This window comes from Cibotium barometz, chromosome 12, assembly GCF_041138505.1.
Source record: "Cibotium barometz isolate CiBa-2024 chromosome 12, ASM4113850v1, whole genome shotgun sequence".
In the NCBI taxonomy this organism is placed as follows: Eukaryota; Viridiplantae; Streptophyta; class Polypodiopsida; order Cyatheales; family Cibotiaceae; genus Cibotium; species Cibotium barometz.
The window spans coordinates 42,631,086-42,653,221 of NC_141057.1; the positions used below are offsets into that span (position 1 = coordinate 42,631,086).

General features: G+C 37.6%; 1 protein-coding gene across 3 annotated transcripts in view; it reads right to left on the reverse strand.

Moving 5' to 3' along the window:
* The window catches only part of LOC147633430 (Pseudouridine synthase family protein), a 56,151-nt gene extending 50,145 nt beyond the window's left edge, over nt 1-6,006 (reverse strand). Inside the window, exons 1-12 of one of the 3 annotated variants that reach the window (XM_086806505.1) lie at nt 5,853-6,006; nt 4,206-4,395; nt 3,995-4,085; nt 3,744-3,867; nt 3,462-3,585; nt 3,230-3,351; nt 2,861-2,932; nt 2,713-2,781; nt 2,465-2,545; nt 2,145-2,264; nt 1,906-1,980; nt 1,160-1,240 (exon numbers count right to left, since the gene is read on the reverse strand). In XM_086806505.1, coding sequence (XP_086662631.1) covers nt 1,160-1,240; nt 1,906-1,980; nt 2,145-2,264; nt 2,465-2,545; nt 2,713-2,781; nt 2,861-2,932; nt 3,230-3,351; nt 3,462-3,585; nt 3,744-3,867; nt 3,995-4,085; nt 4,206-4,395; nt 5,853-5,924 — 1,221 coding nt within the window. In that variant the 5' untranslated portion in view covers nt 5,925-6,006. Of the gene's footprint in view, nt 1-1,159; nt 1,241-1,905; nt 1,981-2,144; nt 2,265-2,464; nt 2,546-2,712; nt 2,782-2,860; nt 2,933-3,229; nt 3,352-3,461; nt 3,586-3,743; nt 3,868-3,994; nt 4,396-5,852 lie in introns of all 3 variants that reach the window. The other 2 variants (XM_086806503.1, XM_086806504.1) reach the window with 2 other exon arrangements.
* Nucleotides 6,007-22,136: the final 16,130 nt, after the last annotated feature.

Sequence of the window (22,136 nt, forward strand, 5' to 3'; positions counted from 1 at the left end):
GACAGAGAACCCAAATATTCACTCTTTCCAAACCCGAATGCACACGGGTGCCAAAAAAGAAAAGAAAAGAAATTTGCAGGTTCCCTAGGCTCTGATACTAATTGTAGAACACTTGGCACCTATGTGCTGGGGTTTTCCGAAGATACAGCACACACAAGAGTCCTAAACTACTTCTTTGTATTATGTACAAGAAGTAATACAACTGAAATTCAAGTACAAGATGTGGCTGAGAATGAAGACATCAAATCGCAAACCTGTGACCTACTGTTCACTCCTAGCTAGCACTTCGCCTAAAGAGAAATGCTCTATGAAGTACAAAGCTGAGGAAAGCAGATGAATATGACGATTTGGTGACCCGCGTATATATATGCACCAATGCTCCTAGTCGGCCAGCTATACCCAGCTGCCACAACATCAATGCCACATCACGGCCACCATGTCACCATTGCCACATGGCAGTGCCACATATCCTCTATGCTGTCCAACTTTTCCTGTCGGCTGCATTCTGATGTCTAGCTTTGCCATGCATGCTCATACATGTGTCACATTTCCAAGTGCCCTTCAAGGTTTTCTTCTTTTGGACCTCTATATCTGGTCCATTAGCCTGTTTAGGAGGCTATTGTAGCCTTTGGGGCTTGTGCTTCACGATCTTTAGCTGCTTGCTTTGAAGTTAAAGCTTGAGCTTTCTACTTATTGGCAGTCTTGGATGTTCCCTTGGCTATTGTCCTCCATCTTGGTTTGGAGCCTTCTGATGGCATTAAGGGGGACTGTATCAATAAGTCCTCCTTGTACACTCAACAAGTTAAGGCTCATTTACCACAAGGCATACCAAGAAATAGATGCCCAAAGCAGTCCAAATACTCCAACTCAAGAGCCGTATAATCCAAAAGCTTTTGTTTTGCGTTTTGGGCATAAATTTCCACATTCCATGAGCAAGAGAACCTTCAACGTGTTCAGTTTATTTGGCAATGCCAAGTTGTAATAATAACCTTCAGAGTCAATTTTCTAAGGTGACATTAAAATATTTGTGTTATTTTGTGGTAAAAGAATCCTGTATATGTAAAAAGAAAAAGAGAAAAGAAAAACCCAAAGCAACAACAGCAATATCTACAGTTTTTATCCTTTCAACCCCCTTTCGAAATGCAGTATGGAGGCTTACCAAGTCCTTAAGGTCTATAATGTCCTGAATTTCTGCTTCTGTCACAAGCCTTGATAACCAGATAACAGCAGTGTATTGTTTCTGCACAACAAAGCCATATTATCCTCACATGGTGAGTCACAACTCAAGAAAGAGATGATTTTAAAAAAGAGGTAATCATCAATGTCATCTGAGAAGCTAGGTGCCATAGTCCATATTTTGTGCAGGGCAATGCATACATGATACCTCAATTAGCAAAGCTTGGCAGCATGCCTTGAAGGTGATCTCCATCAAGTAATGCAGTCTTATGTCCACATCTCATTTAGTCAATAAGTTTACGTACATACGCATGTAAGTATGGATGTATGCATGCAAATCTAGTTAGAAACTGCTGAAACTAACCTGTTACTTCCTAATAGAAATCCATACCAGAAAACCACATCCAAGAACTTTGGATCGAGTCTTCTTCATGCTACAAGGACATAAAACAACGTTTGGGCATCTCTAAGGGGGTCTATGCATCTGCCCCGCCCATCATGGTTGTCACAGAATCTGACAAGGGTGGGCGGGGGTAGTTGGACAGGGAAATATTCCCTGCCATCTCAAAGCCTTGCCCACCCATCTGCAGCAGATGTGTACAGCTATGTTTTAATAACCTATTATATTAATTTGAAAATTCAGTTTAATTCTGATATTTTATTTTTAGCCCATGCAAATGCCCTGATTTCATTGAAACAAACAAAACAAAATACCATAGATTCACGCACTTGTTTTTCAGACTCGCCTTCAAGCATGAGGTTCCGAGCATCATTTCCAACAAGCTGAAGATTCCTCACCTTCACCTGCTCTGCCTCAACAACACACACCCCAAACATACAGTGAATTATTAGCGCTAATAGAACTCATTGTCTGGCTTCATATGAAGTCACTGAAAGCATGATTAAGCAGTTAAATGATTCATTATCTTTCAGAGTTTGTGCATGGGAATCCAGATGATGATACTTACCCACCCTTCATTTGAGCTGTTGATCGACTCTTCAAGCTTCTGTATTTCATCTTTCGATAAAAGAATGCGTGCATTTGAAAACTCTATCATAAAGGGACGCCCGTTTCCTAGCATTCTCACCTGGTGGATGTGAACCCTCAATCAAAGTTTTACATCTAAATGACATTTGTGCACGTATGTGCAGGTGCAGGTGCAGGTGCATATGCTTGACCAACTAAATACCAAAAACTTGGCCAAAGGATTGCACTTTATTAAATAAATCTCTTAAAAAGATTTTTAAAAATGGCAAAGGGAGGTCTTTTAACAAAAATTAATCTCACATCAATATCCTCTCGGCCCGCTGCATGAAACTTGTACGAATCAGCTTTGAAATGTGGAAAGATCACATCTGCAATGATCTCCTACAATCATGGAAACATAAGGTACAGGTTTAGAGATGTATAACATTGTACATGCACGGGCACAGGCACAGGCATGGGCACAGCTACAACAAGTGTGAAAAGGCATGTGTGTGCATGGGCTGTGTATTTGAAAAACAATGCCTTCAAGATGATTAAAGACCACTCACTTGTACAGAGCCATCCCCCATGCGCTCATCGTCGATTAACCAGCGGGTTTGGCTTAAATTCCTTGAAAACTGCCCCAAGAAAAAAAAATTAACTTAAACTAAATAAAACAAAAACAGCTCAAAAGCAGTTAAATGAATGTTACACTACCTTGAGGTACCTGCCTCCAACGTATATGGATGTACGATGACACAATACATTTAGTTGACAGGGTTCACTACGCTGCAATAAAAAAAGCTATGAAGGATTATGACTCTAAAAAGAATGGGCTGTAGAGGTACATAAAATAAGTTTTGCTTCAAAGCAGCAAAGGTGACAGTAGAGAGACCCAAAAAAGCATCACTAACAGCATAGAATGCCCTCACATTGGAGATGCTACCTGGAAGGGCCCTATAAGAGAGCCAACATCTCAGTGGCAGAAAGAAGCTAGAGAGTAAATATGGTAGCACATTTATGCACGCAACAAAACTCCCGAAGTGAGCAAACATCTGATTTCATTCCCTTCAAAATTGGCCATACCTTGGAAGGAGGGCATGGATATAGAGCAGCAAACACCTCAGGTGACATGGAAGACAAACAGCGTTGAATTGCCGCCAAGGACTCAATAGGTTCAGCTCCTCCACGACTACCCTCATTGGATCCTGCAGTTGAAGTACAAATTGAAAGCATAGCAAACAGTTCTCTTCAGAAACCTATCAAAAAGGGTTGCCAACTTCTAACGGTGCCATCCACTCCAATTCTAAATCTATACCATTCCACTTTCCTTTGGTGCTGACTGCGGGAGTACATCCTAGGATGCCAAGCTCAATGGAGGCTTCCAGATGCTTGTACAGTAGAGCAATCCTAAAGGCTGATCCAGTGTCATAAGCAGCTTCCTGTAACACATGCACATAAAAGGATTTAAGGAACGCCATATACAAGCATGTGCACCTCATGGGCACGTGTGTGCAGCAGTGCCCTCCACTACATTTTGACTATCAGACGTTCAAAGTCGTACTGCGAGTTTTTCAGAATACGTGCGGAGAGCCCTTACCAGTGATTTCTCAAGAGGTTCAATCAAAGCCCACTTCAACGCCTCTTTTAATGGAACCACATGTTCGTTGGCATGCTTTCCTTGCAAACAGCTCTCTGAACCATAATTGTCCTGCAGATAGTGCCTGACCTCACAACATGCATCCCATGAAAGCAAATCATTCCATAATTTAAAGCAAAATTGCACCACACTCTTAAGAAACGCCTCCATTGATAACTTACAAACTTAGTCCAGGAGGGCAAAGAACTTACCAAAGAGCACGCTCCCTAACCAAAACCACCCCTGGCACTGTGACTTCCAGACAGAAGGTGCTGAACTGATGGCCCTCTTCTTTGACAGCTCCTACAATTTGTGCTTTGCTTAAAGAAAACCACTTCTTTTCCTCTTCCTGAAGAACTTTACCAGCAGCAATGTCCAAAGTATGAAGAATACCAAGGCAAACAATACAGGGATTGTATGTACCATCAGAACAAAGACCTTCACAGGTTCTTTGGCCAGCCTCTAATCCAGTGGAGCCTTCCTGCCCCACAGGGTTACCAGATGGCTCATTGCAACCAGTGTGTTTGCACTCAGCAAGGAAGCTTGCAAATGCAGGATTTGAGTACACTGCATCACGAAGTCCAAAAAATCGGAAAACACATCTTGGGCAGACCTGCATTAATACAGCAAGATTTGAACCTTAAATGGCAAAGTTCTGTAACACCTGTGTAAAAGAAACATAGATTTCGTGCAAATGCACTTTCTTCATGGAAATCCATGATAGCCTAGGAAACCAACACGTAGTACAACATGTGGATGACAACAGACAAACATCAATAAGATCCAAGCTGTCTGAGCGGTGATGAGTATCCAGGGAGCCTGCCTCTTGCTCACTCTTAAGGGTGGGACTACAACTGTCCCTGTGTGTTTCCACGCGGTTGCATAGGTAAGAAGTATGTCTGAAACTTATGAGTGTTGAGAATCTAGGTAGTAAACCTCACTCACTCTCCAGGTGGTTGGATAGCTGTCCAAGATTGACGTCCATGGACTGTCTATGTATGTGTCCAATCAAGTCATTTTTCCTGGTTGGGGCATGGCCCTGTATTTAAGATTGTAATGCACATCTTATTTACTTCATGTAAGGCCAGTATAACAGTCAATTTCTCCAAAGTTGGGCCTTCTCTGCAATGCACCGATGCACAATGCCAGTCACCTCATTCAAAAAGCACATGCCAGAAATCACCATTCTTGACCACGTTGTCATATAATCATCCATCCCCAGTGATTGAGCATGCTCTTCAACCCCTATCCCAAGCCTCTGTTACAGTAAGATGTCCTTTAAGGAATAGTGTCTTATGATGATCCTCTGCCTTCTCGTTCATAATTAAGATGGATAAAATCAACCAATCTGATTGGATGCATACATACATTCAGACTTAACATACTTAAACATATGTCTCTCCTTGTCCATCAGTAAGCTGCTCATGCTTGTAGCCCAAGGGCACAAGTTCAAATCACGCCACCGGCAAATGACATTGTCTGATGAGACAAACTAATATTCTCACCTATGGGTGTGGCTAGCCCAGTGACACCATGGGGTGCTAAGTGTGGCAGCCTAGCAAGGATGGAAAGACCCAGGGGCCTATGAGAAAGAATCCTGCTGACTTCTCAGGGATGAATTCAGCACGTATGGGGTGATTTTGGCGAAAATAGGTACCCTCACCAAAGATGTGCAATGAAAAAGTTATAGGAACCACTACAAAACTGATGCCTTCAAAAATATATGCATGTACTTATACGTATGTACAAATGTCTAATCTTTAGAGACGAACATACCATACATACACGCAAATGCATTCATGCATGCACACACACATATAAAAAATACAAGTATGCATACATACATACATACATACAAACACATGCATGCATACATACATGAAAACAAACACACATACATAAAAGCACATGCCTGCATATATACATACATACATAAAAACACATGCATGCATGCATACATACATACATACATCAAAGAAGGAAGAAAGAGGTCTGTTTTTTCTTGTTTTTTGAATTTTAAGTAGTTTGTAAATACAAGGACTAGAAGAATCAGCTTGTGTGGTAACATACCCCAAGTGACAGGATGTCAGCTACGGGCTTCGAAGGTAGAGCTTGAATAACTGATCGGAGAGTCGCATCCATCCTCGGCGAGCTCACTCCTGGCGTGGGGTTTATAGCTCAAAAGTAGGTCAAAATTTTCTTTTAGAAATTAATACATATTTCTACCAATATAATTTTAAGGCTGATTTATTCTTTTATTTTTTGGTGGTAAAGGCTTATGGTGATTTTTTCCCCCCATTTATCATTTGTAAGCGAATACCATATCTTTTATAAAACCCCTAACGAAATGGGAAAATGTGTATTATTATTGGTCCTCGCTAGATCTCCCATTTAGGTTTAATTTGATAAATAATTTGTGATATAGACTAAGGTCCTTTTTTGGGGGGGAACAATAAAGTATATATATTATCTATTGAAAGTCAGACCAACAACATATATCACACCCGACTTTCTCACAACCTTTAATACCCCACATCCACACTATTCTACTCCTTTTTTATCTCGTTTAGAATTTTACGAAGGAAATCCCATCTATCATCTTCACATAAAAAACTGGATTGATCCCAATAAATCTGATATCCCAACACTAAACAAGCCTCCATCATAGCCTCAGTAGTGCAGCCCCGGGGAGACTGTTTCTCTAGTAGCCCTCCATGTTTTGACCACACCGTAACAATAGGTCTTGTGCCAACCGGGTTCTCAATAAAAGCCACGAATGTATGAACTTGCTTTTCCTTACGGTACCATCTCTGTGTTTTGGGCCCAAATCTGGGAGGGCTTTTCTTCTCAATCCAGCATCTCACCTACCAGCAAATCCACATTAGGGAGTAACCCCAAGTATGCAAGAAGCTCAGCCAATATAAAGGGGGCATCATTATGAGATATTCCTCTTAAGTTCTGAATCAGCACATCACATGCCAAATTTTATTTACATTACAGATAGACCAACACATGCAAATACATTTATACATCAGTTCAGAATCGTGCAGTCCTATACAAGTAGTCTTCAAAAACACTATGTCATTTCTACTGGTCCAAATTTCCCATAAGATGCAAGCTCTAATAATGTTAAAAACCAATCCACTGCATTCATCATTAATTGCCCATTTCCCAAGAAGCCAATCCTCCCAAAAAAATTTTAATCCCTTCTGTATCCACCTCGTCATTTTGCCCCAAGTGCTTCTTAGGGCAGGGCAGTTCCAAAACAGATGCTTACCACTTTCCAGAGAAGACCTGCATCTAGGGCATACACCACTAGCCATGTTTCTATTCTGTATCTTATAGACTAAGGTCCTTTGAGTAAGGGTGTTTACACACTCCTTGGGTGGAAGGCTAAAAAAAAACTCCTTGTTTTTTGTTGTACTATTGAATCAAGCCGGACTTGCACCATGCATTTACACGAACTGGGCGATAACTCACTTGTTGATGGGTGGAAAGGAAATGGTTGTCGACAGGAGGTAATGCCCAGCAATGCCATGGGTGATTTACACTAACACTAAGCTAGGCCACCTAGATTATCGTGTTGCTCATAGCAGATAGCTATGCCACTTCCTACATTGATGTCAGGTGTAGACAGTTTGCATAACTATAGATGTGTAGATCTTTCCACTCACTCTTTTCCACTATTTGTGATATGTAAACACCCTCAAGTTTGAAATTGGATTTTAGTGTATGTATCACCTTTAATGAAAAACCATGAAGCACTAGTAAAGGGGAAACTGCTATTAATTAACTCAAAATCATACAACACCCCAACTACCTCCCCACAAGGATGTCCTAGTAGTTCATCCTCTAAACATAATTACCTCTACAATCTTATGCTTTAATCTACTCCTACAATCTCATGCTTTAATCTCCCTCTACATGAATTTTCTCCATATCTTCTTGATATATCACAAAATTGAATGAGAGTCATCAAATGGCCTGAGAGGTGGACTTTAGAAGGAAAAGGACCCATTTCTTCCATGTGGCAATAGAGTTTGTAGCTCTAGCTACCTCGCTTTATACATCTTCTAAGGAAAGAAGTTGTCAAACTTTTTCTTAGTTATCCTCCACTGCAACGAGCTAACTGGAATTTAACCCATGACTTCATGCTTGGGACATCATCTATTTGATCATACTATAGGCCAAAAGTTAGTAAACTTTAGTTGAGGTTTCTTGTAGAGAAAGTTTAAGAAAACCATTGTGATGTGTCCATGCTGTAAGACAGCACTCAATAGTAGAGTGTCAAAAAAGGCTTCCAACTTAGCAAATGAAACTCAAAACTTTAATGAAGAGTGCATGGAACATGTAACATGTATTTCTCACACCACCACATTGTTTAAGAACCTTGCAGCAAAACTCCGCAAAGAGAGTGCATGTAACATGCATTTCTCACCACCACCACATTGTTCAAGAACCCTGGAAAGCTCCACAAAGAGGGTTCCCTAAAGCTATAATATACATAAAATGAGTGGCAAGGATGTCTATTCCCATTCACATGGGAGTTGAGCTAAAGTGTCGACAAATCATATTGATGTGCTTTGAGATAGCACCCTAATTCCAAGATAACTAAGATTAATTTGAGGGAATGAGACTTTGGCTCACTCTTGGATTTCATTCAAGTTTGACTTGGATGAATATCCAACCTTCCTTGACTCGGATACTACAACTCGTCATGCCTCTGTTCCAAAAAGACAACAGATTCTATGAATATGATTGGTTGCAATTTATGATTCGATTTGATTTGTTATTGTTCTTTGATTCATTCTTTACTTCTATGATTTTTTGTGCTGATTAGCTTCACTCAGTGGAATATGTAAGTTAAGGGGCATGATAGTATACTCATGGTCTTTATAAAGGTTTATCTACAAATGAAAAATGAATGTGTCTCTTTGTGCATTCTTTGTGTCTTGCAATCTTATCTTATTTCCACCGTGAATATTTGTACATGGTAGCTGAGAGATGGTCTTTGTAGTCTCTTAGAAGATGGGCAGAGAGATTATGTTAGAATTCTTTCTTTGTGTGTTGGAGGCAACTTTGTAAGTTTTGATTTGACCTAGTTCCATTTTTAGTGTTTTCTTTCCTTCGTTTAACTTAGGTTTTAGTCTTTGCCAATGAGAGCCTAATTAGGAAAGAAAGGAACTTGTATACTTGTGCAGAAGTGTTAATAACTTTGCATTTCTCTCTCATAAGGTTTTACCATGGGATACCTAAGCTAAATCTGTAGGAGCCAATTAGCCCGAGCATCTCATAATAATGATGTGAGCATTCAGTCACACCATGCATAGGATCTCCCAATATAGCACCTTATGTAGATTCTCAACAATGCTTATAGTTTCCACTCACATAATCTTCAAGATATAGCCCACATATTCTCTCATGATGAGAAGGGGAAATAAAAAGGAAAAAATCAAAGGTTCTCTTCATTCATAATGTGGCAACCAATGCCACAGAATCTTCAAGTTATAGCCCACATATTCTCTCATGATGAGAAGGGGAAATAAAAAGAAAAAAATCAAAGGTTAGTTTAACCTTGATAAATTTTTTCCTTAAAGATTTCTTTCACACTCGTGCCTTTTGGAAGGAGTGATTTCACACACACATAAGTTAACCTTCCTAGCATCCTACCCTAACCAAACTCACAATCCATGTTGTATACAAGTCATCCCAATCTTTAGTGAATCGATCCATCAATCTTTAGTGAATGGATCCATCCCATGCAAGTCATCCCAATTTTTAGTGAATGATTTCACATCCACATACGTTAACCTTCCTATCATCCTACCCTAACCAAACTCACATTGCAAATTACTTCAAACCCATGTTATATGCAAGTCATCTTGATCTTTAGTGATCCACCCCACAATCCATGTAATCTTCTCTCACTAAAGCACTCAAAATGAACGCAGTCTCTAGTCTAGGAAACCTCAGCTTGTAAACAACAAAACCATGGAGTATGCAAGGTGCAAGGTGCAAGGTGTCAACAGTAAGGGGGAGAGTGCTTTGGGCCTCACTACTAGAGTAAGGTTATGGTGGCACATGTTCTCAAGAGCATGATAGGACCATTCCCATACAAGCTCCAACGACCATTATGCAGGTGGCATACACCAATCCAAATCTTTATAGACTCCTTCAATTTATCATTGAGGGGGATAGATAGTGTTGGAATTTTGGGCCTCACTACTAGAGTAAGGTTATGGTGGTACATGTTCTCAAGAGCATGATAGGACCATTCCCATACAAGCTCCAACGACCATTATGCAGGTGGCATACACCAATCCAAATCTTTATAGACTCCTTCAATTTATCATTGAGGGGGATAGTGTTGGAATTTTGGGTCTAATTGCAGTGTCAAATTTTTTATAGAATGGTTAGGACCTTATGGTAAAAAAGATATTGATTAAATGTAAAGATTAGAGAGTGTTCATTTGAATATAAATGTTTGACAATTAAAAGGGGTTTAAAAATCCACGATGCGAGTATCTTGGAGGGTTCACCTAAAAATATGTAAGTATAGCATGTGAGTTCAAATGAAGGGGTTTTTTAATTCAAAATTCTAAAGTAAATTTATAGAGATACATTTACAGAAGGGTTTTTTTAAATCGATTTTGAAAAAAAAAACCCCGTAAGTCTATAAACAAAAAGGGGTCATTTTATTCATGAAAAATTCACAGGTAAGGGGTTTTTTAAATACTCCTTGAATGCATGTGATACATAGGGTTTCTTTGTAGTGCACCCCCCGAGGAGAGTGTTCATCTAAATATAAAGGTTCAACAATTAAGAGGGGTTTAAAAATCTATGATGAGATGAAGTAAGTCTTTAAGAGATTATTAAGGAAAATGTGGAGATATTATCTAGGTGAGATATAGAAAATTTTGGAGCAAATTGTGGATCTTCAAGGTGTATTAGTGGCATATATAAAGGATTATCTATGCATGAAAAATCTATGTACCTCTTATGTATTCGTGGCATATATAAAGGATTATCTATGAATGAAAAATATATGTACCTTTTTGGGCATTCATTATGTCTTGCAAATTAATCTTGTTTCAAAACACCATGAACTTTTTACTGCCATGTAGACTATTGGTGACATGGGCATACTTGCTTGTGTGCACGACACCACAAGGATACCTTACACCAAGTGAGATTCACATAGTACTTTAGTCCAAGTGCATCCTCTTATTTACATTTCCTTTCACTATTACTTGGATTTCACTTTTTATCCTCTAAGTTTTTCTTTAATCTTTAATACTAATTTTAATCGCATCCTAGGGCACTGCATAATTTACCACTTCTCTACAATGAATAACAACTAAACCAATGCCACTTCCTGCTAAGTGAAAATCTTGGTTGGATCTTTGTGCCCAAATATTAGATTAAGTGCAAGCATTTTAAAATTTATGTCAATGGTGATGTAATTGTTGGAGGTTCTTGTATGAGTGTAAACTTCATTAATGGTGTGGAAGTCGATGTGGCTCGTGATTTAAATGGCTTTTATGAAAAGGTGAATAATTTTGAAGGGCTCTTTGTTGATGCAGAACCCAAGGTGTTTTAACCTTTTTTTCTTCATGCATGTGAAAGGTTAAGGAATCTTTTAGGCATTTCCAACACGACCTTTAACCAATTAACCTTTAATTTTAGGTTTTGTTATACCAAATTAGAGTTCCAAATCCTAAAAATAAACATTCAACACTATGTAAGGAGGTTTATTTAATGGAGAGGACCATCGAAAGAGGTTTATTTAATGGAGAGGACCACCGAAAGAGGGAGATAATTACAATGCTATAGTCAACTAATTTCTCCATGATTTTCTACTACTCAAATAATGCACTTAAAGATAGGGACTTGCTGGCATAAAAGGAAGTTGTAGAGCTATTTTTCCATTGGTTTGGTCTTGGCTTTTGGCCAAGACCATGTGAAGCTATAGCTCATAGGGGGTTTAAACCCATGACCCCTTGTTTCCAACGTAGATTTATGTGCACCCTTGTCTTACCACCTTCCTTTCAAAATAGGGCTTTGGCTAGTTTAGTCCCAAGGCTGCATGAAAACATTTTCTAGGTTATTAGTGATAATATGGTGCAAATAGCTCATAGTAAAGACCCTATAAATAACTACACAATGTGAGTGAAACTTCTCTTAATATAAACATTACAAAGGATTTTGACCACAATTTTATAACTCTCTCTCTCTCTCTCTCTCTCTCTCTCTCTCTCTCTCTCTCTCTCTCTCTCTCTCTCTCCAAAGAATGTGAACAAGAAAGTGAAGAGAAGCAAAAAATTAGCTATTAATCCTAATCTGAACTACCTCAATCCACCACTAAAAAAGAGCCTTAGTGTCTTAATGGCTAAGGAGGACCATAGGGAGGTGGTTATGGTACCATGATAATAATCATTGTGGGTTTAGGTTAAAATCCATAGTGTTGAAATCAAGATAATGAAAAGCTTAACGAGTATGATTAAACTCAATACATAAGCATGAGTTTCATTGGTGCAAATCAGTTGCATCAAACTGAGCTCTAAGTACAATAATATATAGCTCCAAAAGTATTCTCTACACACATGTTTTACACTCCATGTGACTAGCAACATGCCTCTAAACTCTACCTCACTTTTTTCCTTTTATAATCATCACACACATAAAACAACCTTTGAATCATGCACCATACTAATGTGAAGGACTCTTGCACATATTTGGGAGAACCACATACCTCCCCTTGATCATAAATTTGGGAGAACCACATACCTCCCCTTAATTATAAATTTAAGAACTTTGTGTGTCCCTTCAAATACATAAGGCCAAGAGAATAACCTACCTACATACCTGATTTCCAACATTTCTATGAATAATAATCAAGAAAAGGTTAACAACCTAATTTTTAGGCATGGTTTCTCTCAACCTTGTGATGTTTAATACACATGTGATGCTTTGTCACACACGCTTTTTTTTCACTATAAGAAAAGAAGGGGTTAAGTGACACATGACAAGCCTAAATACAAGGAGAGACCTGAATACAAGGAGAGACCTTATAGTTTTTGAAAATTTGTCACACTTTTTGTGATATTAGAAATGACGTCAAAAGTATGATGCCTAGCAATATGTGTAGTATATAACATATGTCACCTATTATAGGAAACTTTATCAAAATAGTTTTCCAAATTTTGTCACACTTTTTGTGACATTAAAAAGTATGATGCTTAACAATATGTGTAGTATAACACATGTCATCTATTACAGGTAACTTTCTCAAAATGGTTTGCTTTTTTTTTTTTGCTCTGCTTTGCACTCTATCTTCCTCTCACACATAAAGCATCATGATTTAGTTCATTTACAACTTAGTAAATTATTTTTAAAATGTTTGTAATTATCTTACCATTTTTGTTTCTCCTCGAGCTTATGCCTCGCAAATGTACCTTAAGCTTTTGGTTCTTAAAAAACCTTCAAGATAAGTCTTATAGAAGATTTATCCTTCCTTTTTTTGTTGCTCTTCAAGCTTATGTCTTGCAAATTTACCTCAAGCTTTCTCTCCTCCAAAAAGAGAAGACTTGTGGAAGCTTTATCCCTCCTTTTTTTTGTTTTTTATTTGTGGATTGTGAAAAGGAAGAAAAAGAGAAAGAGGAATAAAAACCATGCCTCTCCTTTTTCTTCTTGTTCTTGTTCTTATTCTTATTCTTATTCTTATTCTTTTGCATTAGAAGAAAAATAAGAAGCATATGACCATACTTTTCTTATTCCTCTTCACATGCAAAGAAGAAGAAGAAGAAGAAGAAGAAGAAGAAGAAGAAGAAGAAAACAAGAAGACGAATAAGAAAATAAGAAAATAAGAAGAAGAAAAAGAAGAAAATAAAAAGAAGTAGAAAAGGCCATATTTTCTTCTTCCTCTTCTTCTTGTGTTTGAATAAGTAGAAGAAGAAGATAAAGGTATGGTTTTTTCTTCTAGTAAGAAGAAAAAGGCATGCTTCTTCATCCTCCTCTTTTTCTTCTTCTTCTTGTGCTTGAATAAGTAGAAGAAGAAGAATATGAAGATAAAAGTTTTTTCTTCGGCATGCTTCTTCTTTATCCTCCTCTTTTGCTTCTTCTCCTTTGCATGCATCCAAAAAGAAGAAGAAGAAGCATGCCTTGTCTTTCTTCTTCTTTTTGTTTGCATTCACGTGAATAAAAAGAGAAAACGATGAAAGAAGAGGAATGCTTTTGTTCTTTTCTGCTACCTTGCCTCTTCACATGCATGAAAAGAAGAAGAAGGAAAAGAGGTGAAAAAAGAAACATGCCTTTCTTTTTTTATTATATGCATGTGAAGAAAAAGACGAAGTAAGTCTTCTTCTTCTTTACATGCATAGAAAGAGGAAGAATAAGACATGCTTTTCTTCTTCTTCTCTCATTATTGACATCTCTATTATGGTGAGATTATGGTGGAGATATGAGTGAACTTGAGCACCATTATAATATTCACACACAAACCATTATAATATTCACACACAAACCATTATGGTACACTCAAGTACCATAAGGAGTATCACCCTTCGAAAAGGTCTATCCTTCCTATTTTGTGTTTTTTATATATGAAGTGAAGAGAAAGAAAATGTGAAGAACAAAGAAGAACCATGTATCCATTATGATACATTCGAGTACCATAAGGAGTACCACCCTTCAAAAAGCTATATCCTTCCTATTTTGTGTGTTTTATTTGTGGAGTGAAGAACGGAGAAGAACCATGTCTCCTACTCCTCCTCCTTTCCTTCTTCTTCTATATTCATAGACAGAAAAAGCATACCTTACCTTTTCTTCTACAATTTAAAAAAAAATTATGCACCTTATTTTCTTCTTCTTATTCCTTTCACCTTCTTCTTCATAAAGAAGAAAAAGGATAAATAGGAGGAAGAGAAGAAGAAAAAGGCATGCTTCTTTTTCTTCTTCTTCTTTTGATCCTTAAATAAGTAGGAAAAGACCAAGGCAATATTGCCATTCTTCTTCTTCTTCTTATTCATGAGCATGTGAAGAAAGAAAGAGAGAAAAAAGATATGCACATGAATAAAACAAACAGTAAGAAGAAAAGGCATGTTGCTTCTTCCTCCTCTTTCCCTTGTTCTTCTTCCCATTCACATGTATGTGAATAAGAAAAATAATAAGAAAAAAAAGGTGTGCTTCTTCTTCTTCTTTCATGTCTTCTTCACATGCACGTAAAGAAGAATAAGACGAAGCAAGAAGAGAACAAACATGGCCTAGTTGCTTTTTTGCATTCATGTGAAGAAGAAGAACCACAAGAACAAGAAGGAGAAGAAAGAAGAGGAGGTATGCTTCTTCTTACCCTATTTCCCCGTGTTCTTCTTCACATGCATGCAAAGAAAAAACAAAGGAAAGAGGAGAAAGAAGAAGCACACCTTCTTCTTCTTCTTCTTCTCATAATATGGATGTCAACTAGAAAGAAAAAGAAGTGTCTCTTCTTATTCTTCACATGCATGTGAAGAAGAAGAAGATGAAGCCATGCTTCTTTGTTTCTTCTTTTATTACTCACATCTCTACTTTATAGTGGTGATGTGGGTGAACACATTATTTCACACACACATACATTCCACTTTCATAACCCATACCACAATTCCATTACTCATTTCTCTACTTTATAATGGTGATGTGAGTTAGCACCGTTATTTTACACACATACATTCCACTAAAATAACTCATAATATACTTCTAGATATTTCTCATTTTTAAGACTAAACATGTCCGCACATGTGAGCCACTTCATCACAGTTTTAGAAAACTATGCCATAGACTAAGCATTGTACATGTGTACATTCCATAGACTAAAGCATTGTACATGTATACATTCAAGTCCCATACCTAGAATAATAGAGTTTTTTGGAGCTAAGTTGTTCATAACTATTGTTGTTTGCCATTTTATAGTAGATAGCATGGAGCATATGACACAGTGCTACTAGTAACACCTAAGTTATAGGCCTGGTGATGATAGTTGTATAGAAATAAAAATTGATAATCAGTAATATTCATGCACAATAAAGGCCTAAAACTTGGAAACCACAATGGCTCCTTAAAAAATTTAAGTATTTATTAACACAATATACATAAAGAGTAAATTTTAAAAAATTGAATAGAAATGAAGTAAACCTTTTGAAGAAATAGAGAAGAAACATAAGGTTAAGCATAGTTTGAAAATAATTTAAAAAATATATAAATCAAACTTTAAAGTAAGAAATTATATGGAAAAAATATCTATAGGAGTTATAAAAAATGAAAAGCAAAAACAAAGACGATGACTTACGGGAAATGACTTTTCCATGCTTTTGGCTAAGGGATAAATGTTTTTGGTTACTGTGGTGGTGACTCTTATGGATAGAGAATAAGCTAATGAAAGAGTGCAACCCACAAAAAAGTCAAGATTTAATAGCATACATGCAAGCAAGAGTAGAGGAGGAAAAAGTTGAGTATTCTATTGACAAGATGAGGAATCTCTTACTACTCACTTGCCTTTAAAACTAGATTTGAATGACATGTGCAAATAAATCAACCATGGCAAAAGTATATTAAAGCACATAAAAGCATGAGAAACATTAACACAAGACAAGCATTAGATTCACCCCCCAACATGAGTGGCTCCACTTCCCACATGCGGGTATTGTTGATATTTCTTCCGAAATAGCCCAAGGAGCCATAAATAGTTTTCGTTACAAAATTGGGCTTGTCTATCACAAAAGTAACCATAATTTATGTAATTAAGATTATAACCACACATAATTTCACTAACATGTGCACAAAATATAACACGCCCCAACTATACAAAATGGTCGACTGGACATAATAACAAAATGTCACGTGGCCAAATAAATGAAGTAGCTATGCATGATACCACAAATGATAAATTTGCACTGTATGCATAGCCCTACACCCATACAACAAAATGTCGGGACATGGAAAAGTAAATGAAGTAACTATTCTTGATACCATAAATGATAAATTTGTGCTATATGCACAACCCTACACCCATACAATATCCTAGTCAACTCCATCGCAATGCTCATCAACAACAATGCCAACCATCTTAGATACATATAATCAATTGGAGTCCTCACAATCAATCCCAAACCCCAATAACACTAGCTCAATATATAACATGGAATCACCCATAATACCAATAAACCTAGCATGGCCCCAAGTGTGCATACACCAATAACACTAGCCCGTTAGTATTTCATAATGGAATCACCCATGTTACCAACTAACACTAGCCCGTTAGTATTTCATAATGGAATCACCCATGTTACCAACTACCAGCATGGTGTAATGGTATTTTAGGTGTCCCCAAAAGGATATAACTAACATCCCTCTTGCTTGAGTTTGCAATTATCCATGTTTACTTATATGAGCAGATGAGGTTTGGAAAAGTGCAAAAATATGACACACATCCACTAAGCATCTTCTATAGAATGATTCTTGAAGGTGAAAAGATACTTGGTGCAAGTTTTTCCCGTGCATATGGTAGTGTGTTGATGATCAATGATTGCCTTAAGTTCATGTTCTCTTGATTAATAATTAGAGGTGGCTCTTCATAAGTAAGAAGATGTAAAGGACATGGTCCTCTAAATGGTTTCAACAAACTAATGTGGAAAGAATTGTGAATATGCTAATGTGATAGCAAATTTAATCAATATGTAAGGTCAATAATGTTTTTTGGTGACCCTAAATAGTCCATAAAACCTTGGTGCCAATTCTACAGGATTCTTCTCAACACTCTTGAGACGTCTCTTTTCAACACTCTTGAGGTGCCAATTCTACGAGATTCTTCTCAACACTCTTGAGATACCTCTTTTCAACAGTGTTGAGATACCAATTCTACGAGATTCTTCTCAACACTCTTGAGATACCTCTTTTCAACAGTCTTGATATGCTAATTCTACAAGATTCTTCTAAACACTCTTAAGACACACAAACACTCAAATTTGAACTCCTCACCTCAAGTGTGTGAGAGGAGTAAGCATGACACCAACATTTAAAGATGTAACAAAACTATCATTCTTAGTAGGTGGTAATACCCTTAGATATAGTGATGAGCGAGATTCAGATAGACCACACTCATGTTGATTTTACGGCCATTCGGTCATGAAGATCTTTGATTATGGTGAGAAATGCCTCCACCTTTTCACCTTCATTTAGCTTGTGGTCTCGTACTCGCCCTGCAACAAAGCCCATGCTTCTTTAACTATGAGACGTGTTGAACCATGATCATCATGCTATCTTCCATGCTAGTGTCGATGGTACTCAGAGCATTTGAAGCCCTTCATCTCCAAGGCTTGGGCAAGGTCGACAACAACATGTGATTTGGTTTAGGGTTGCCATCTACATCCCCCTTGTTAGTAGGGGATGAACATTAACATCAATGAACGATGTCCTAGAGCTCATAGGAGGAGATATTTGGAGGGTACTTTGCATTTTAGTTTGTTATATGAGGGTGGCAACAAGCAAGTTGATGTGCATGGGCTTACATATGTAGATTGGGTTGGTAGTGCATTTGACAAAAGATCTACTAGTGGCCATATGTTTAGTTTGGGAAGTGCATCAATTTCATGGAGTTCAAAGGAGAAACACACCATAACTATTCTTTCTAGTATTGACGGCAGAGTATAGAGGTGTTGCTATGGTTGTATGTGTGAAGTAGCTTGGTTAAGAAAGCGATTTGAATATATTGTGACAATAGTACAGAGCTTGCTAGTAACCCAGTGTTTCATGGTAGAACTAAGCTTATAGAGGTGCATTATGATTGAATCAGAGAGAGGGTTCTATGAAGTGATATTGATTTGGCATATGTTGGGACAAATGACCAGGTAGCTCACATTTTTGCAAATCCATTGGCAGTTGAGAAGTTTTAGAAGTTCATGAAGAAACTTGGCATGCACGGGATGGAGGTGAGCTTGAAGGGGAGTGTTGTGAGAATGTGATGACCCCTATTTTTGGTACCAAAATAGTATCAACAAAGTGTTCTACATTGGCAAAAATATTTATTTTATCAACCTTTGATGGTATTTATGCCTTTGTAAAATTTCATTGCAATATTTTATGAGCACTTTGTAAGTGATTGGCTTATTTAGTGGTAAAAGCCAATGCTTATTTAGATTTGTTCATTTATTTGGTAGCATGAGAACCTTATTTATGTAGGAAAATGAAGCTTCGAATTAGAACCTTAGGATAAAGAAAGATGTATACTTTCACAAAATGAATAAAATATAAAGAAAAGGTGGTTTGGGTGGTTGGAGAAGTGCACTCCTTTCTCAAGAAAAGAGGTTGTGTCTTTCTTTTTTTCCCGCTCTTCCACTTTGGGTAAAAATGCCCTCCTTGTAGTCCAAATTTTAGGTAAAAAAGCAACACAGTGCATGATGAAATCTTAGCTTTAAGATTTGGGAAGGAGATGAAGAAGGTGATTAGCACAAGAAAATGCCCAAAAAATCACACAAACAACTAAGCTATGGTGCTTTCTTGATTTCTCACACTCTCTCCATCACTAAAAGGAGACATGGTTGGACAAGATAGAGAAATGCAAGAAGAAAGAAAGTGGAAGAGCGGGGGAAAAAGAACGACACAACCTCTTCTCATGAGAAAGGAGTCATGCACTTCAACCACCCAAACCACCTTTTCTTGATATTTAATTCATTTTGAAAAAGTATAGATCTTTCTTTATCCTAAGGTTTTAATTTGAGGCTTCATTTTCCTAGTTGACTAAAGTTCTCATGCTACCAAAGAAATGAACAAATTTAAATAAACATTGGCTTTTACAAATTTGCGAACCTGTTAAATAAGCCAATCACTTACAAAGTGCTTATAAAATATTGCAATGAAATTTTATAGAGGCATAAATTCCATCAAAGGTTAATAAAATAAATATTTTTGCCAATGTAGAACACTTTGTCGATACTATTTTGGTGCCAAAAATAGGGGTTGTCATTCCTCCCACGATCAAACATGAAGCGTCCTCACAAGCATAAAAATAAACTCCTTTACCATTGTTAAACCACACCACATTAATATTCACTCTCCTAACACCCTTCTTCTTCTTCTTCTCACACTTCTCACTCTTCTACTATCATTCTTCTTCTCAAACTTCATACTAAACTAAACTGCTCTCGCACACCTCAAAATGATAAGGCAAAAGAACAACTCCAAATTACAAGCAAGTAACTCCTCAACCAAGCATAAAAAGAAACGCTAACTCCACCTTTGGAACCAATCAAAACCTATAAATTTTTTTGCAATGAAAGCACTCCCAAACAAAAGATACAACTTGCACGCTCACCACCCATGTGCTCCACTTCTTTGGTTTTTGATTTTGAAAAAAAAAAACTAACCCTCAAATTTAATTCAACGTAGTATGTATTGTGCAGTTTGGACATTGATATAGGGCAAGGCACCCTTCTTTGGTGTGAAAAAATCACAGCTTCAAAGCACTCTACATAGGAACAGGCCCTTATGGATGATATTCACATCATTTATGTTTTTTTTAATCAAACCTTATCTTGAGTGGCCATTACAAATGTGCGTAGGAGGTTGCAAGTGACATTATGGTTTGAATGAGGTGACCGTTATGAACTATAGCACAACAGGTGATAGAGTGGCTTTGATGAAGCTGCGCAGGAGGCATGTGGCCACGTTATGAACTATAGCAGGCAGACCAACATCTTCTTTTTTGTATCCTCCATGGCTAATGGCAATAATAAGCATCAAATTAATGGATACCCTAGAAGTGTGTGCAACCATCGACCAACAAGTGAAGCTCTTATAAAGGTAACTTTCTTTATCTTCTCCATGAACAACAAGATCTGCAGGCAAAGTGTGTACAGCCATCGACCAACAAGTGAAGCTCTTATTAAAGGTAACTTTCTTTATCTTCTCCATGAACAACAAGATCTGCAGGCAAAGTGCTGACAAGAGGCTCATGGCATCTCCTTCATCTTCACATTAATCTCTGCATATGGCCAGTCCCTCGAGCTTCTTCTTTTCCACAATCTTTGATTTTGATCCGGCTCTGATTTTGCAAGTCTTGCTGGTTTCATCTCTTTCTCTCGACTAGCCCTTGTCTCTGTCTCTTTCTCTACCCCTTGTCTCTGTCTCTTTCTCTACCCCTTTCATAGGCTCCATCCTTGTAGTGTGAGGTGTACTCATCATCATATTGTGATGTTTGGTACCCATTATGCTCATCTCCTTCTCTGCTTTCCTAGTCAAGATCCTTAATCCTGTCATTTTCTCTGTTTTTTACCTTCTCATATTCCACCACACCAAGGTCTTCCTTATTTCAACTGGCTTTTCCACCACCAATAGCCATTTTGCTAACTTGCTTCTGCTTCCCCTTGCTTAGCTTTGATATGGAACTTCTTCTTGAGGTTACCAAACTCATCATACATCTCTCCATCATCCTCTTTAGCTTCTTGATGCCTCTGCTTAGTTTCTTCAATCTCCGCTTCATCTTGCCCATAGGCAACTCTCTACTCCATCTTGTCCATGTTGCAGGATATTTGGCAACCTTCTTTTCTTTTATTTGCTCCACAATCAGTAGGCCTACTTCTTTGCTCTCTCTCCACAAACCTCCTTTGCCTTCTTTATTTCCTATTCATTCTACACATAGACCTCATCAAAGTCTCTTCTTAATAGTGTATATAGTGAATAAATTTTAGAATGATATTATTGCTAATCGTTTTAGATATGTGAATCATCAAGCCTTATAGTACTTTCTCAACAACAAGCTATGCCTAAGTGGAAGATATTAAAGGCAGATTTTGCTACGTCTAGAGTATGAAATTCAACATTGTGGTGAGATAGGGAAAGAAAACACTACATGGGTAATCATCTATCAAAGATCACCATTGGAGAGAACCACAATGGAGTATGATGAGCTTTCCAATGCTCCCTAATTCACCTTGAATAAGAAGCTATGCAGCAAGGATCAAAATATATCATGTTCTAGAGTGGAAATTGACATATCAAAAGATTTGTTCAATGGGATGCTTGGTTTGGATTTGTCTGAAGAAAATGTAACTAGGTTGATTAGAAAAAGATCCATGATAGGATCTCGAACAATGAGAAAATATCTCACCACATACATACCATGAATTAAAGATTGTATAGACTAAGTCATCAAATTAACTCGAGAAAAACCATGAAAAATAACACACGATAAAACATTGTGTGCAATACCCCCCCTTTGCCCCAACATAAGTGGCTCCATCTCCCTCATGTGGGTATTTTCATTATATTACAAAATTTATCCCAATGAGCCAATAATAGCATATCTTTCAAAAATTAGGCTTTTATATA